This window comes from Giraffa tippelskirchi, chromosome 3 (assembly GCF_054371585.1).
Source record: "Giraffa tippelskirchi isolate mGirTip1 chromosome 3, T2T-mGirTip1v1.2.pri, whole genome shotgun sequence".
Lineage (NCBI taxonomy): Eukaryota > Metazoa > Chordata > Mammalia > Artiodactyla > Giraffidae > Giraffa > Giraffa tippelskirchi.
In genome coordinates, this window is record NC_137277.1 from 144,770,863 (window position 1) to 144,789,495 (window position 18,633).

Genomic DNA, 18,633 nt, shown 5'->3' on the forward strand with positions numbered 1-18,633 from the left:
TGGACAGTTAGGAGCTGGCCTGGTACAACAACTAGGCCCTGATGTTGTTAAGAGGTGTCTGGGACCTCACAGGTAGGCTGTGGTGTTCTCGTTAACAGCAACATCGAGCAAGGCTGTTATTGTGATGAAAGAAAGTGAAAGTCGCTCAGTCGTGTCTGACTCTCTGTGACCCCATGGACTATACAGTCCATGGAATTCTCCAGGCCAGAATATTGGAGTGAGTAGCCTTTCCCTTCTCCAGGGGATCTTTCCAATCCAGGGATTGAACCCAGGTCTCCCACATTGCAGGTGGATTCTTTACCAGCTGAGCCACAAGGGAAGCCCAAGAATACTGGAGTGGGTAGCCTATCCCTTCTCAGGGGATCTTCCCGACCCAGGAATGGAACTGGGGTCTCCTGCATTGCAGGCGGATTCTTTACCACCTGAGCTATCAGGGAAGCGTTATTGTGATGGGTGAAGATAAAAACAAGATCACTCCAAATCATACCTGCATACTGACAAAAACAAAAGCATTGCCCAAACCACAAGAATGACCAAACACCCTTTTATCCTGCCTGACAAGACTGACTGCTCCTTCTTTATCAATCACAAAACTTTAGCTTCAATCTCTTTCTTGTCTTCTACATAAGAATTAAGGTAGCGCTAGTGGTAAGGAACCTGCCTGCCAATGCAGGAGACTTAAGAGACGCCGGTTCGATCCCTGGGTGGGAAAGATCCCCTGGAGAAGGAAATGGCAACCCACTCCAGTATTCTTGCCAGGAGAAACCCATGGACAGCGAAGCCCGGCAGGCTATAGTCTATAGGGTTACAAAAAGTTGGACATGACTGAAGTGACTTAGCACTTGGCACAATCATAGAGTTACTCCCACTTTCTGACAATATGCATTTCAGAGTAACACCTTCTTTAAATCCACTCTAAAACTAATACAAGCCTAAATCCTATAATAAGTTCTAATATCCTCTAGCTGGAGAGGCCCCATGTTCTTCCTTGCTGTAATTCAGAAGAGCCAACTTTATTAAACTATAGGTATACTTGTGGTGGTCTTTGGCTAAAGGGCATTGTCAAGTAAATACATTCTGACATTTCAGTTCACTGCTTTTCAACTCTAAAGTCAAATTTTTAAATGCACCTGGCAATCTGAAAAGTGACCTGATTTTGCCAAAAAAAAAAAAAATTATACCTATAACTCATAGGTATAAATTTTTATACTAAAGTTTTTAATATTAATTTTTACTTTATGCTAAAGAATTGAGCTCATATTCATATATTCACAATTCTAAGTCAGTGGATCTAATTCAGATTTTAATAAATATATATTAACATGTAATGGAGAAGAAAATGGCAACCCATGCCAGTATTCTTGCCTGGGAAATACCACGGACAGGGGAGCTTGGTGGTCCACAGTCCATGAGGTCACAAACAGATGGACATGACTGACTATAAAAACAATAACTAACATATAAGCCTTTGCACAATAGCAAGACAGAAGATAGACTCTTAAGGTACACTGGGAAAAAAACAAGACTTGGGAATAGAATTTTAAAGAGAAACAAATACAAGAACTTGCTATTTTCCTTGTAAGAACACTAAACAGACTTCTGAGACACTAAAAGAGTGCTTCAAAAAGCTTGAAGTTCACGACTTAAATTCTCTGAAAAACAAACTCATGAAAATGAATTTCCCACTTAAGATAATGGAGTTCTTTTTCACACCGCTCTCCTTTCACTTCATTGGCCAATAAACCATAATCCCTAAAAATTAATCTCTGCAAGATGTACAGAGAAATATCTAGGCCAGTGGTGACTATGAGTGACTAGCCTTAAAAGGGAAAAACGCTCCCTAGAAAGGGAGTTCATAAAAACACCTCTTAAACCACAAAATCATCATATTTAATAATTGCTGTGTTGTAGCTGCCAGTTAAAGAAACTGGGAACCCAATCTTAACAGCATCCTCTGAGGGCATTTGAAAGTTAATTTATAATTTCAGTCACCTGTAAGACCTAGTGCCAGACTGGATGATTCTGGGATGTTTCGTTTTACTTTTCAACTGTGGATTTGTATTGCTAGAAATAATTGAACAGCTCTGGTAGATACAATATACTCTCTCTGCCTATTTGTTTACTTATCTGCAAAATGAAAAAAAAATTCATGAAATTCTCTTTAAAACAAAATGAATTCAATGAACTCTTTTGCTTTCAAATTTAAATAAAACTCCACTAGTTTTTATTTTTATGAGAGAAAAATGACATGAATGGAAGAGAACAAAGTGCTTTATTTTCAATTTAAGAAATCCTCAACACGGAGGAAGGAAAAACACGAACTTTGTACATTCCATTCACATCATTCTTCAGTTTTTAAGGTTCCTATTCTATTGTGGGTTCCAACTGTTTTTTCTCCCTACCACTAATCACTTTCCAACACATTATGTAATTTATATTACGTTTGTCATCTCTTTTCACTATATTGTAATGTTCAAGAAAAGGGCTTTGCCTGTTTTTAAGTATCTAAAGACCATATATAGCAGGCGTTCAATAAACATTTGTTGAATAAAGAATAAATAATTTCTTTCTGCTCACGATACATCAACCCTTAGGCTGCGGGCTGAAGAATATAACATGAATAAAACCCTAGAAAATATTTTAATCTTGGCAGTAACAAGGCTTAGGTAGAGGCAATCTTTAAGTTCCTGACAGCGATTTATTGAGTTAATTCAGAAAGCCTCAAATTCCGCCGGCAGTAATTTTGCAAATGTATGAAAAGCACCTAGCTAGGTGCTGTTTTGGGGGCAAGCAGTAAGGGTCCTCAGCGTAGTAAAACTTCCAGTACTAAATAGTTTATTTAAAATTTCCTCCAAAGCAGTGTGTCCCCACTGCCTCCTCCCCTTGAGAATTAACCTCGAAATTTATCATCTACTCCGCCAATGAAGAGAAGAGGAAAATGACGGGCTAACCGTCGCAGTCAAGGACTCGGCGCTCCTTCCCCTCCGAGGCCAACAAGCTGAGGCGCTGGAGGAAATGGCCGCAGCGACAACTTCCTCAGGTTCTCTCAAGTCATCGTGAACCGGAGCACTGATTCGAGGATCCACCCCCTCCCCACCAAAGTGCGGGAGGGAAAAGAAAGCTAACCAGCGAGAAATTTTGTCCCGCAAACCCGCCAGAAGCCGTGGCGGGAATCCTCAACGGCACAGACCCAGACGCCGGCCTCGTGCGTAGCAGGGCCCCGCGGGCATCGCGTGGCGCTCGCTGATTGGCTGCCGGCGGGCACGGGGTGGGGCGCGACGGCACGTTGCTGCAGCCCTTCTGGCCTACTCGGTCTCCCACCCCTCCCCCACCCGGCCCAGACCGGCTTGGGCGCGAGTGTAAAGGTCCGTCCGAACTGTGCCCAGGTGCCCCACATAACCCACGCTCGTTCCCCGCCCCTCCACCCCCGTCAGGTCTCTCAGGACTTATGGTTTCCGCTGACTGGTCGGGAAGAGGAGGGGATGGCCGCCTGGTCGACTACTCATGTGGGCGGCTAGGCTGAGTCTCACTGGAGTGAGCGTCAAAGACGCAGCCGAACCTACTTTCGGCGGGAAAGCTGGTTCTCCAGCCTGGACTCAGCCTGGTGCACAGGACCCGGTCACCCACGCTTCCCGGGACCTCCCAGGTGGTCTACACCAGTCCAGGCCCGGCGTCGCACCTGCCTGACCCCACTACACAACCCGACGGGGCCTGCAGGCAGGCCGCTCTTCATGGCGGTCGATGGGGCGCCCTGTCCACAGTTCTTGCTGACAAACTAGCGAGCTCTAGACTCGTCCTTCCAGACCCTCACAGACGGAGTCCACGTTGCTCCTTCTCCCCGCTATCCCGGGGCCCAGGACTCGGGGCCCTGACCGCCGTACTCACCGCCCCGGACTCGGTCTCCATCTTCCTCGCTGCTCTTCAAAAGCCAGGGGGAAAGGCACAGAAACCTACAGTTCGAAAGCACCTTCACACTCAGGAAGCAACACCACGCTTCCCGACGGAGACTTTCTCCCCCTGGCGGCGACGGCGGCGGTGGCAGCTGCAAGGGCGCAGACTCGAACCCGGGGCCTGAAGCTGCCACCCGCGGGGTTAGGGAGGGGCAGACGACGTAGCCTCGGGCGGCGGGTGGCGGTGCGGGCGGGCGCCGCAAGCCCGAGAGGGGCGCGGGCGGGCAGGTTTCGGCGGTGGCCCGTGGTCGCCGAGCTGGGCCGTCTCAGGGGCAGAGCGTGCAGCAGGTCGGGGCGGGCGTGAGGTGTGCGGATCGAGGGCTCTGTTCTGGAGCCACTCTCGTCTGCTTTCGGGCGGCTGGGGAAGAGACAGCGAACGCTTATGCAGAGCTCCATGCACCACACGCCTTTCCCTCTCCTCCCCTTTGGAGAAAAGTTGGCTTCTAGGACTGGTGGGTTTTCGAGAGGTGGCGGTGCGTTTATAGGCTTTACTAAGGTGCAAGAAGCTGGTTGACGGGCGACTTCGTAAGGCTGGTGTGGGGAGAGCAGGCCAGTTTGCAGAGTTAAAACCTGACCCCCGGGGCCTGACGCGCCAAACTCGGGGGCTCCGGAGAAGCCGCAGACGCCTCGGCGCACCTGTTGTCGCCGTCACTCATTCCCGCCGAGCGGGCGGGGCGGTGCCGGCCGCTCGGCCGGGAACCTCCGCGCCGCGCCGCCCCGTCCGAGCTCCGGCGTCAGCCTTAGGCCCGCGCCCGCTGAGCCCAGCCCGGCCGCCGCACAGCCGGCCGGCGATGGAGCTACCTGCGCGCTCCAGGGGTGAGGACTGTGCCGCTTGGCTGGAGCGGCTCTATCTCCTTTGAAAGAAGTCTGCTTTGTAAAAAGTCTTTCTGAATAGTAGCTGCGATTTATGCATCAATACATATGTCATCAACTTCACATACTTTACTTACGTATATAAATATATATAACCAATTTTAATCACAACTCGGTAAACTTCTGTAATGATTATGGCACTATGATTATGGTTAAGCAATTTGGTCAAGGTCTAAAGCAATAGATTTAAGTCTCTGGTCGCAGGTCATGATTTAACCACGTTGCCATATTTTAAAGAATTAGCAAAAACTGTTTAAAATTACCTCAGTAATGACTTTTGTACTATTATAAAAGTTTGACTTTAGTTTACTTTCAAGATAAAGTGTTAAAATTATTATGTATTTAAGTTTTAAGATATGGCTTAAGTGACTAAACAATAATATTGGAGGATAATTGCTTTATACTGTTGTGTTGGTTTCTACCATACATCAACATGAATCAGCCATAGGTATACATATGTCTCCTTCTTGTCCATTGAGTCGGTGATGCCATCCAACCATCTCATCCTCTATCGTCCCCTTCTCCTCCTGTCTTCAATCTTTCCCAGCATGAGGGTCTTTTCCAGTGAGTCGTTTCCTTGCATCAGGTGGTCAAAGTATTGGAGCTTCAGCATCAGTCTTTCCAATGAATATTCAGAGTTGATTTTCTTTAGGATTGACTGGTTTGGTCTCCTTTCAGTCCAAGGGACTGTCAAGAATCTTCTCAAATGCCACAGTCCTCCAATATTTAATTAGAAGATAATTACTTTACAATATTGTCCCTTTATTTTACTCCTAACCTGCTCTCACTTCCTGACCAGTAACTTGGCTGGTTTTTATCCTCTTTCCATTTTTATATTATTCTTGGATTTCAAATGTAGGGGAGGAGAAAGTCTTCCTTGACCTTCTTTAGAGTCTTTGGCTGAGTCTGAAAATTAAACTGACAAAGACAGATTAACAGGAGAAAAACATACACATTTTATTGAATTTTCGCATATACATAGGAACCTTCAGGAGAGAATGAAGACTCTAGGAAGTAATGAGAACAGGAAGCTTTCATACCTTTTAGACAAAGAAACAATAAATTTGTGAGGAATTGACAAGACAAAAGAGTGTGGGCTAGGGAGAGTAAATGGTGAAGAAGTAACTAGGAAGATTAAGGTTAGTTTAACAAGATTTGTTTGCAGATTCTTCTCGGCTGACAGGGGATTTATTTTCTTTAGGCTTTTTATACATTTACTGGTTCTTAATTGCTTCCAAATAAAAATTGTATGTCAAAGAGACATTTTGGGGTGACATGTTCTGGTTTCCTTCAAATGCATGCAATATTTTCACAACTAGAATAATGACACCTCTTAATTCATTTTTCTTACATCCTAAGCATTTTGGCAATATGTCATGTCATGTCCCTAGTGTCCTTCTGTCCTTGACATTTCGAACATCTCTGTATTACATTGTTGAATTGTCACTGTTCTACTCTCCTTCAGCAACTACATTGTGTTTGAGTAGCAGGCAGTTGTTGCCTTGGTGCATACCTAAGGCAGACCACCACACACTGTTGTGGAGATTCTTCAGTGCATAAGAGTTCTGGGCAGAGGCCTGGCGTGCTGCAATTCATGGGGTCGCAAAGAGTCGGACACGACTGAGCGACTGAACTGAACTGATTATCATATGTGAAACAGAACACCATTCCGTGTTCGACGCATGAGACAAATGCTCAGGGCTGGGGCAATGGGATGACCCAGAGGGATGGGATGGGGAGGGAGGTGGGAGGGGGGTCCAGGAAGGGAAACACATGTAAACCCATGGCTGATTCATGTCAATGTATGGCAAAAACTACTACAATATTGTAAAGTAATTAGCCCCCAATTAAAATAAATAAATTTATATATATAAAAAAAAGAGTTCTGGGCAGAAATGTGAAGAGGCTTGAAATACAGCCCTTGCTGCTCCATTCACATCACCAGTTAGCCATAGTGCCCCATCCATTCAATGGGAGAGCTTTTTCCTAATTCATAAAAAGGTGCTGAGTGGGCCAGTTGCAGCCATGCCTAAAGAGACCTCCTGCATTATAAGATAGTATCAGGAAACGCTGGTTTATGTCCATAATGTTTTACTATCACATTCTCAGATGTAAGTAACTGCTTGACATTTGGTAAAATTTTCAGCTAGGTAAGTGATTCAAGTTGGGTTCCTCAGGAAACAGATTCTGAAATTTGCATGCAGGAGTTTTTTGGGGACTTGTGCTTGGGAACAGCACCTGAGAAGAGTGAAGGAAACAGAACTGGGCAAAGAAGTTGAATTGTGATGTTGAAACAGAGTCCTCAGCAATCCTAGGATGCCTTTCTAAGTTGTCCCCAGTGACCAGAATTCCCTTTCAACCCTGTACTCTATAGTTGCTGGATGCAGGCTGCTCCCAGAGTGGACCTGACTGGACATGATGGTTCTCTTCAGCTGAGGGCAATTTTTGGACAGCGGCACAGCTGAGAATAACCCACACTCACAACACCTGGTGGAACAAAGGGCTCAGTACTGAAGTGGATTTGGGACACCACAGCATATGCTAAAGTAGCTTCATAACCACTGAGTGACTTTTTCTCCACAAGGGATTAATCAGGTTACCACTGTTTGCTTTTGGTTGAAGGAACACCTGATAGAATAATCCCAGGAAAAATTCAAGCTTTTTTCTTAGAGCACCTCAGAGATTGCAGTGAATACCAGGAACATAGATCCAGTAAACAAAAATTGCCTGAAAATACAGGTTGCATGTTGTATTTAATGACTGTAGACTTGAAAATATCTTATGGGTTTGTCCTCTGTTGGTTCCATGTTCAAGAAAATATCTGTATTGGTTATGATGGGGCAACATAATTAAAAAACAAAACCTTTGCAACCCAGAAAACCTTTCCTCAATGGTGAGACGGAAAACAGTTTCATTATTAAATAAGTGTGAAACTTGTGGTACCACGTTGGTACCAATGTGTACCAATGGACAGACAATCCACCCATGAGAGACTGCAAAGACAGAAAGGAATCTTACCTCCTTATATAGTCAAGCAGGTACAACCCATTACATCACACACAGTTCATCACAACTTTACCCAATAATTGGAGTGACCATCTTATTGGCTTTATCCAGAGGAAAGACAAACTGCTTATATCTTTGTAACAGGAGGTACTTTTGCAAACTACAGCAAAGCAACCATCAAACTTAGGCTCTTACCTTACTGAAACTGGGAGATAGTGGAGCTGTAACCCTTGAAATTTGAATTTCCAATTCACAGCTCAGAAATGTTCTTGAGGAAACATTTCTGAGTTGTGAGACTGGCAAGAGACTTATTTAGCTATGCAACAGATTTACATATATTTGGAAAGCACGGAGAAAGAAATTCTGAAAGAAAAAAGGAGAAAGGGAGAAGTCTCTTCCCTTATTTTTGATAGGGAGAATTAAGCCTCATTTTTTATTTTGTATTTGCTATCTCACTATGTATGTACATGTGTTTAAGGCTGGGTCTCCTTAAAATGCTGCAAAATTTTAAAGACAACCAGAATTCAAAGCCATCTGCATATTATAATGTCAAAAAGTTTTTTGGGCTGACTTCTTGTCAGATATATGATCATTGTTTTTAACCTCTTACTATGAGCAATGATGTCCTTGTATTGAACAGGAGAAGGGTTAGCTCTGCTATTTTAAAATGTTCACCAGAATTATCTTCAAGATGCTTTCCAGGAATATTGTAAGCCACCCATCTATTTTGGGCTAGTTGAACTTAAAACTACACAATATTATTTTAAAATTTATTTAACTGTATTTATGTACTTGGCAATGAGTTGGCACTGTCAACATCGCCATGTTCTAGAACTCCCAGTCATCAGACGTCTTTCACCCACATAAGGATCAAATGATGGTGCCAATACTATCTGCATATTAATGTGGGCAAAGCTTGATTTACTTTGTATTTAATTTAGATAAGTATAAATATAAGTCCTAATATTTTCTTCCCACATCCTCAGAGGACCATTGCTCTAATTCAGTAGTTTAAGAAAAATGTATTGAATGCTTGTTTTGTATCATCATAGGGTTAAGTTTGAAATGTACAAAAATGAATAAGATGAATTTTGCAGTCTAAAGTAGAAGGCAGACAAACTTAAAGACATGTATCAATGCAGTATAGTCATTGCCAAACATATTAATGGAGGATAAAGTGTAAGTTGTAGGTTTTGGAAAGGCTACTTGGAAAAGATGAAGTCTGAACTGAATTTTTCAGAAAGAATAATGGTTAGTTCAGTGAAGAGAGAGGGAAAAGACTTTTCATGTAACCAAAATGTGACAGCATGAAACACCATGTGGTATTTGGTGGATTTCAAGTAGTCTGATAGTCCTAGAGTGTGAACAAAGAGAAGTGGAGTAGGCAGAAAGGAAGCCAGCGATATAGATAGTAGCGATGACCACATATGCCAAAGAGCCTGGACCCTGTTCAAATGGCATTGGAAAGCCAATAAAGCTTCATAGTGGGTAGTCAGGTTTGCACTTTAGGTAATTCCCTCTAGCTACAATATGGAGGGAGTATGGATATGAAAACATACCACAAAGTCATGATAGTCAATTTAAACATGATACTGGATGGCAATCAGAACAGACAACCCTGAAGTAGACTCAAGTACATGTAAGAATTTTACATATGACAAGAAGGATAATTAAATTCGGTAAGAAAAGGATAGTTAATGAAGACAATAAAAAGTAGACCATGTTTTGTTTTTAAAACCTCATTTAGCTTTGTACACACTTATATACACATATAAACTAAATTAAAAAATACAGAAAGACCAAATACTTAAAGAAAAGCAATAAAAATCTTACCAAAAAAGTAGGAGATTACATGTACAATCTAGGTGTTGGAAAGGTCTTCCTAACCAATGCTGAGAAGACACACATGAAAATAGCATAATGTATAAGCAAAACTACCATAAACAAAGTCAATAAATAGCAGATAATGTAATAAGGGTAACATCTGTAATACGCTGGTTAGGTTTTCTGAGAAGCATGGTGAGTTTGAGGTGCAAGAGGTTTATTGGAAAATAACACAGTAGAAGAAAAAGGGAGGATCAGGCGGTAGGTCTACCTCCTATCTGGCAGGAGGAGACCAGATATAGACCTAACAAAAATCTCAACCAGCCATGGGGCAGCTCTGGACCAATGACTGCCGGTTGGAAGAGTTCTGTCACGGTGAAAATGGCCAGGGCCTATCGGCTGGAGATTGCCCAAAGAAAAGAAGCACTGTCCTCAGCTATCAATGCCTCACTCATTCATTGGCAAGGGGCTTCCTCAAGAACAAGACCATGGGTCAGAAGTTGGTGGACCCTGAGTAACTGGACATCTGAAGGCTATCAGTGAACCACACACATTGTAGCTGGAGAGTGAGTCCTTTATTGAAGCAGAATCTGAGTGTGGCATCTCTGTTTGACATCTAATTCTTACAAACTGAGAAGAAAATGGCATTCAATCCAATGGAAAATTAGGCAAAGCACATGTATAGACAGTTCACCAAAGATTAAGTCCAAATGGCCAAGAAACATTTGAAATGATGTTTAATAATATGAAAAGTGCAAATTAAGATAACAATGGAATATAATTTTATACCATAAGAGGCAGAAATTAATGACAGCTACAATACCCATTGAAATGGAATATAAAGTGCTGTTATTCCTTGGAAAATCTATCTGGCATTATCTATTAAAATAATAAAATACATATACCCTTAGACCCCAAATTCTACTCCTGGAAATCTATCTGATGGAAATGAAATGATTAATTCATAAAGACATGGGTTCAAAAATGATTGTTACAATGTTGTTTATAGTGATGAAGAATTAGAAATGAATACCCACAATAGGGCAATGCCTGAATTAATTATGATATATACATACCATGGACAATCTTGCATTTATTTAACAGAATGAATTTGTAGATACTGCAGAAGCAGTGGTAGGATCCTTATGAGGTATTATTGAGTGAGAGAAGGAAATTTCAAATGAGTATGTATAAAAATATCTCCCCTTGGTTTTTTGTAATTCAAAAAATGATAAAATTTATATGTGTATATCTACAAATATGAATGTAAATCAAAGCTGGAAAGATGCATACTAGGTTGCTAATTTATCTTGCAAGGAGTGGGAAGATTGAGTAGGTGGAGGAGAAGAGAAATGTGCAAGACAGGTAAAAGAAGATTAAAAAATTGTACCAAAAAGTTCATATGATCACATTTATGCTATTATTTCTAAATCTCTTAAGAAAGGCAAAATACATCTTGCAGGAAAGAAATAAGAACATGTCACAGAAATGGAAATAACCATACAAATTTTATTGAAATATACAACATTTTTTAGTTTTGCAGATTTAATAGATGCCAAGAATGTGTATTTGTTACATAGATCAAACAGTATCGGCCATATGAGCCAATAGCATGAAAAGAATAGGGCTTTGGTAAACTTATGTGTCTGTATCATTGAGGAGAGTTTAGATTCTACTGTAGTAACAAATGGCCTCCAAATATGAGGGACTTACGACAAAGGTTGCTTTCTTACTCATGTTTCACGTTCATTGCAGATTGACTTCAGCTTCTGCTCCATGCCAGGTTCAAGATTCAGCCTTTTACTGCTGAGCCACTTGGGAACCCGTGGTAAGTACATACTAGCTCTAAAACTTCTATACACAAAGTATTCTTCTACTCGTCTTTCACTGACCTAAGCAAGTCACATGGCTGAGCCTCCTGTGAATGGGATGAGGCTGAATTAACGCTCCCACAGGGAAGGATCAGTGACCATCTCCCGGAGTAGGATGAACTGCTCTATCACAAAGAGTATTAATGAAGTATTTGTATGTGGTCATACTAATGAATGTTATTAATGATTGGCGAGTGAAGGGAATAATGATGAGAAAAAAGAGAAAATATTTTTTATAATTCAGCAGGTGCTTGTTTTGCATCCACAGGTAAGAAACATCTGTTTTGATTTTCATTTAGATTCAATCACAGATCACAGACTATTTTTTACATTTTCAGAACACAAACTAAAACTCTTTTAATTTGTATTTTGCATTAAGGAAGAATTAAGGTAGATGGAAGGGTAAGATGCTATTTTATACACGTACTTTATTTTTCTTAAGTTTAGAATTCACAGCAGTATGTTTATCAAACAGAAAAGTATTCCTTTCTTTAGAAATGAGAGTCTGAAAGTAATAGTGTTTGGTACTTTTTGTTTAGAGTTTAACTATGTGCTCATAAAGAATCTTCCAAATAAATTCTCTCTGCAGCTATGAATTTAATTATTGAAAAATCATTTTGGCTAGGAGAGACTTTAAAGAAAACTCTGTAACTTCTTATTACAGTAATTATAGTATTGTACTATGTTTATTGCTTGTTATCTCATTTTCCAGTTTAAATTAAATTTTAGTCCTTTGCTTTTGCTCAATATTTCAGGTGATTCTTTTAACATATTTTCCCCTCGAATCTTTTGAAAACAGTTGTGACCTTATCTGAACAGTTTCACCAGTACATTTTATATAGAACAGAAAATGGCAAAATTCCCAAGTGCAGTACAACAGCTGTTGCTCCTCCACTGTGGGGTAAGGGTAGAGGCGTTGTATCCATGGTGACCTATGTGAGTCAATGAGGGTGGGAACTATGAGATTCTCACAGGGGTTAATGACAGAGCAAATGCTAGCAGTTGAGCTTTCACTAGACATTTGGCTTCAAGCAGATTTTTTTCTTTATTTTTAATTGAAGGATAATTGCAATGTTGTGTTGGTTTCTGGCATTCAGTTCAGTCGCTCAGTCATGTCTGACTCTTTGCGACTCCATGAATCGCAGCATGCCAGGCCTCCCTGTCCATCACCAACTCCCGGAGTTTACCCAGACATCCAGCCATCTCATCCTCTGTCGTCCCCTTCTCCTCCTGCTCCCAATCCTTCCCAGCATTAGGGTCTTTTCCAGTGAGTCAACTCTTCGCATGAGATGGCCAAAGTATTGGAGTTTCAGCTTCAACATCAGTCCTTCCAATGAACACCTAGGACTGATCTCCTTTAGGATGGACTGGTTGGATCTTCTTGCAGTCCAAGGGACTCTCAAGAGTCTTCTCCAACACCACAGTTCAAAAGCATCAATTCTTCGGCGCTCAGCCTTCTTCACCATCTAACTCTCACATCCATACATGACCACTGGAAAAACCATAGCCTTAACTAGACGGACCTTTGTTGGCAAAGTAATGTCTCTGCTTTTAAATATGCTATCTAGGTTGGCCATAACCTTCCTTCCAAGGAGTAAGCGTCTTTTAATTACATGGCTGCAATCACCATCAGCAGTGATTTTGGAGCCCAAAAACATAAAGTCTGACACTGTTTGCACTGTTTCCCCATCTATTTCCCATGAAGTGATGGGACCAAATGCCATAATCTTAGTTTTCTGAACGTTGAGCTTTAAGCCAACTTTTTCACTCTCCTCTTTCACTTTCATCAAGAAGCTCTTTAGTTCTTCGCTTTCTCCCATAAGGGTGGTGTCATCTGCATATCTGAGATTATTGATATTTCTCCCGGCAATCTTGATTCCAGCTTGTGTTTCTTCCAGCCCAGCGTTTCTCATGATGTACCCTGCATAGAAGTTAAATAAGCAGGGTGACAATATACAGCCTTGACGTACTCCTTTTCCTATTTGGAACCAGTCTGTTGTTCCATGTCCAGTTCTAACTGTTGCTTCCTGACCTGCATACAGGTTTCTCAAGAGACAGGTCAGATGGTCTGGCATTCCCATCTCTTTCAGAATTTTCCACAGTTTGTTGTGATCCACACAGTCAAAGGCTTTGGCATAGTCAATAAAGCAGAAATAGATGTTTTTCTGGAACTCTCTTGCTTTTTCGATGATCCAGAGGATGTTGGCAATTTGATCTCTGGTTCCTCTGCCCATACATCAATACAGTTCAGCCATAGGTATACATATATTCTCTCTTTCTCAAGTGGATTTTTAAAAGGCAATGTATTCACTTTCTAAGATCGTCATTTTTATAACGCAGATAAGCTTGTGCTAAACCAAAGAGCTATACACCTGAAAACTTACTTGAAATGAAAAAGTGTTTACAAGAGACCATACTTTTACTCTTGTCTTATATTTTAATTTAGAACATGCATTATAACTTTCTGCTTATTTAAATATTGTACTTTGCTTCTTCCTCCCAAAAGATTTGAGGTAGGATACAACAAAGACATAATAAGGTTAATAAAATAAGTATAAGAGTAATATATCATCAGTTCAGTCCAGTCACTCAGCAATGTCCAACTCCTTTCGACCCCATGGACTGCAGCACACCAGGCTTCCCTGTCCATCACCAACTCCTGGAGTTTACTCAAACTCATCTCCATTGAGTCTGTGATGACATCCAGCCATCCTATCCTCTGTTGTCCCCTTCTCTTCCTGCATTCAGTATTTCCCAGCATCAGGGTCTTTTCTAATGAGTCAGTTCTTCACATCAGATGGCCAAAGTATTGGAGCTTCAGCTTCAGCATTAGTCCTTCCAATGAATATTCAGGATTAATTTCCTTTAGGACTGACTGGTTTGATTTCCTTGCAGTCCAAGGGACTCTCAAGAGTCTTCTCCAACACCATAGTTCAAAAGCATTAATTCTTTGGCCCTCAGCTTTCTTTATGGTCCAACTGTCACATCCATACATGACTACTGGAAAAACCATAGCTTTGGCTAAACGGATCTTTGTCGGGAAAGTAATGTCTCTGATTTTAATATGGTGTCTACATTTGTCATAGCTTTTCTTCCAAGGAGCAGATGTCTTTTAATTTCATGGTTACAGTCACCATTCACAATGATTTTGGAGCCCAAGAAAATAAATTCTTTCACTGTTTCCATTGTTTCCCCATCTATTTGCCATGAAGTGATGGGACCAGATGCCATAATCTTAGTTTTTTGAACGTTGAGTTTTAAGCCAACTTTTTCACTCTTCTCTTTCACTTTCATCAAGAAGCTCTTTAGTTCCTCTTGCTTTCTGCCATAAGGGTGGTGTCATCTGCATATTTGAGGTTATTGATATTTCTCCCTGCAATCTTGATTCCAGGTTGTGCTTCGTCCAGCCTGGCATTTCCCATGATCTATTCTGCATATAAGTTAAATAAGCAAGGTGACAATATACAGCTTTGATGTACTCCTTTCCCAATTTGGAACCAGTCCATTGTTCCATTTCCGCTTCTAACTGTTGCTTCTTGACCTGCATACAGATTTCTCAGGAGGCAGGTAAGGTGGTCTGGTATTCCCATCTCTTTAAGAATTTTCCACAGTTTGTTGTAATCCCCACAGTCAAAGGTTTTGGCATAGTCAATAAAACAGAAGCAGATATTTTTCTGGAACACTCGTGCTTTTTCTGTGATCCAGTGGATGCTGGCAATTTGATCTCTGCCTTTTCTAAATCTAGCTTGAACATCTGGAAATTCTCAGTTCATGTACTATAGAAATCTAGCTTGGAGAATTTTGAGCATTACTTACTAGGGTGTGTGAGATGACCGCAGTTGTGCGGTAGGTTGAACATTCTTTGGCATTGCCTTTCTTTGGGATTGAAATGAAAACTGACTTTTTCCAGTCCAGTGGCCACTGCTGAATTTTCCAAATTTGCTGACATGTTGAGTGCAGCACTTTCACAGCATCATCTTTTAGGATTTGAAATAGCTCAACTGGAATTCCATCACCTCCACCAGCTTTGTTCATAGTGATTTTTCCTAAGATCCACTTGACATCACATTCCAGGGTGTCTGGCTCTAGGTGAGTGATCACACCATCATGGTTATCTGGGTCATGATGATCTTTTTTGTATAGTTCTTCTGTGTATTCTTGCCACCTCTTCTTAATATCTTCTGCTTCTGTTAAGTCCTCACTGTTTCTGTCCTTTATTGTGTCCAAAGGAAAAGAGTATAAAGAAATATGACTCTATATTTTCTTCCAGTGAGTCCTGTGATACTAACAAGCATGAATAAACTTCACATCTTGGTGAAATTGGAGGAAGAACCCCTACCACATGCAAATAAACTAGATTTAGGTGGGAGAAAGGAGGAGGAGCCTACCCTATATTCACTCGTGAGTGACAAGTGTCAGACATCAGGAGTATGTTTGATTTGAAGAGGTTTATATTATAAAATCATAAATAGAAAAGTCTCAAGTTGTTAAATAAAATAGATAAAGAAGAGATACAAGTTTTTCCAGGGGCATCATTGGTGCCATTCCGGTGGTAATTTCTGTTAATGTCTTTGTGGCTCTGTATCAGTAGGGAACATAACTGCGACCTGAGCTCCAACTCTAGGATCCATGTCAAAGTAAGTTAATACATAGGAAATAAATCAACACTGTCTATTTTTAAATGACCTCTGCCCTGATCATACAGGCTGTTCCCAGATGATTGGCCAGGGGCTCCTGATAGTGTATTTTAGCCTCAGAGGCTACATGGAGTGATTCCTGAGGCGGCATGTTAGTGGACAGACACCTGGGCAATCTGTTCCCCTGCAGGTAGAAAATGTTTTCCAACACCTGGATGAAATAGCAGCCATCAGATCCTGAAGAATATTGGCTATAATTAGTGATGTCTTAAATATTGATATTTATTGCCTTTCAGTACCTGAAAGATTTATTAAACTGGTGAATTTAGATCTATTGTAAACAATTTGCAACTGATTTTTTTTCTTTTCCTGCTGTGAGGCTTGCAGGATCTCAGTTCTGCAACCAGGGATCGTACCGAGGACCAGGGCAGTGAAAGTGTAGAATACCAACACCTAGGTCACCAGGGAACTCTCATTTTTGTAGGATTGTTATTATGAAATGAAGTATCCTTGGACTTAGAAATAAAATTAGTTGATTTTTATGTTTTAATTACTGAGATATAAGGGATGAAGGAATGCCTGTCAAGAAAAGGAAAATATTGAATTTTAAGAGGTTATATTAAGTTTTGGTTATCTTTTATTGACTTAGCGTATATTTTGCTGTTGTTGTTTAGTTGCTCAGTCATGTCTGACTCTGTGACCCCATGGACTGTAGCTTACCAGGCTTCTCTATGTTATCTTCAGGCAAGAATACTGGAGCGGGTTGCCGTCTCCTTCTCCAGGGGATCTTCCCAAACCAGAGATTGAACCCATATCTCCTGCATTGGCAGACAGATTCTTTATCACTGAGCCACCTGGAAAACCAGCATATACTTGCTCTACCGTAATATTTCTCCTACAAATTACCCTACAAATCGCTTTTTTATAATAAATCTAAATGATTAATGTGTATGGGGAGTTCTGTGACTGAATATAAAGATATGTGTGGCTCATTTGAAAATGCTCTACTTATATTTCATTGCATCTTTGTTGTTGTTCAGTCGCTCAGTTGTGCTCAACTCTTTGTGACCCCATGGACTGCAACATAACAGGCTTCCCTGTCTTTCACCATCTCCTGGACTTTTCTAAAATTCATGTTCATTGAATCAGTGATGCCATCCAACCATCTCATCCTCTGTCACCCTCTTCTCCTTTTGCCCTCAATCTTTCCTAGCATCACGGTCTTTTCCAATGGGTCAACTCTGGAGAAAGGAAAAGATATACCCATCTGAGTGCACAGTTCCAGACAACAGCAAAGAGAGATAAGAAAGCTTCTTATGTGAACAATGATTAGAAATAGAGAAAAATAATAGAATGGGAAAGACTAGAGATCTTTCCAAGAAAACTGGAGATACCAAGGGAACATTTCATGCAAAGATGGGCACAATAAAGGACAGAAACAGTAAGGACTTAACAGAAGCAGAAGAGATTAAGAAGAGATGGCAAGAAGACACAGAAGAACGGACAAAAGAAGTCTTAATGACCTGGGTAACAATGATGCTGTGGTCACTCACCTAGAGCCAGACATCCTGGAGTGTGAAGTCAAGTGGGTCTTAGGAAGCATTACTATGAACAAAGCTAGTGGAGGTGATGAAATTCTAGCTGAGCTATTTAAAATCCTAAAGTGCTGATATTAAGAGAAGAGGTAGTTGTGCCTAATGTGAGTGGTTCCAGATTTGAAGGAGTGGTTCTTCAGAATAGGTGAAATCTCCAGGACCATCATGAGACTTGCATGCTGTGAGAACCTTGTGTAGTAGGACAAACTACAAGCTTCGAAGTCGTCTGGGACTCCTATCCTGGTTCTGTCACTCTGAGCAAGTGAATTGACTCTTTTGACCCTTAGTTTCCTTATCTGTAAAGTGGAGATCAGATTTCTTCATTGAGGATTATCTGGTCCATATTAAGAGAAAGAAATTATAAGTTCTCTTTCCAAATGTGATTTCTTGGTAATATATGGAAAGTCGTACTATTCTCACTGGATTTTTCTTAGGCCCACAGTTCTGGAGTGACTAACCTGAACTAGAAGGACTACCTTGACATATCTGGTCTTTGATTCTGGGCTTGGTATTTTCAGGTTTTCTGGATCTGGCTAGGTTCCCATCAGTTGTTTTTCAGTCCAATTCTCAATTTCATGTTACTCCAGTTTATTCTAATTTTGCCATTGCTTGCTTTGGGTCTGCTCTGATTTTTGCCCTAGAATGGAAGTCTAGGATCCTTATTGATAAGAAGTTCTTAGTGACAGAGCCATTTTTCCTTATCAGAAGCAGTTGTTTTATTCAGTCAGAGGACTGCAAAGGTGAAGATTCTGTCCACAAATATTTGCTAAGCACTTACTCTGTACCAGGCATGGTTCTGAGAGCTAGAAATACAACAATGAACAAAATAGGTCTTTATGCACACGAAGATTGTATTGTGGGGCAGAGACAGGAGGGC

The 18,633-nt window shown here is 41.1% G+C and overlaps 1 protein-coding gene across 7 annotated transcripts in view; it reads right to left on the reverse strand.

Annotated features, from left to right (window-relative positions):
• BOLL (boule RNA binding protein) overlaps nt 1-4,094 on the reverse strand; it is a 61,545-nt gene extending 57,451 nt beyond the window's left edge. For all 7 annotated transcript variants that reach the window (XM_081581576.1, XM_081581579.1, XM_081581578.1 and 4 more), the window contains exon 1: nt 3,886-4,094. In XM_081581576.1, coding sequence (XP_081437702.1) covers nt 3,886-3,906 — 21 coding nt within the window. In that variant the 5' untranslated portion in view covers nt 3,907-4,094. The remainder of the gene's footprint in view (nt 1-3,885) is intronic.
• Nucleotides 4,095-18,633: the final 14,539 nt, after the last annotated feature.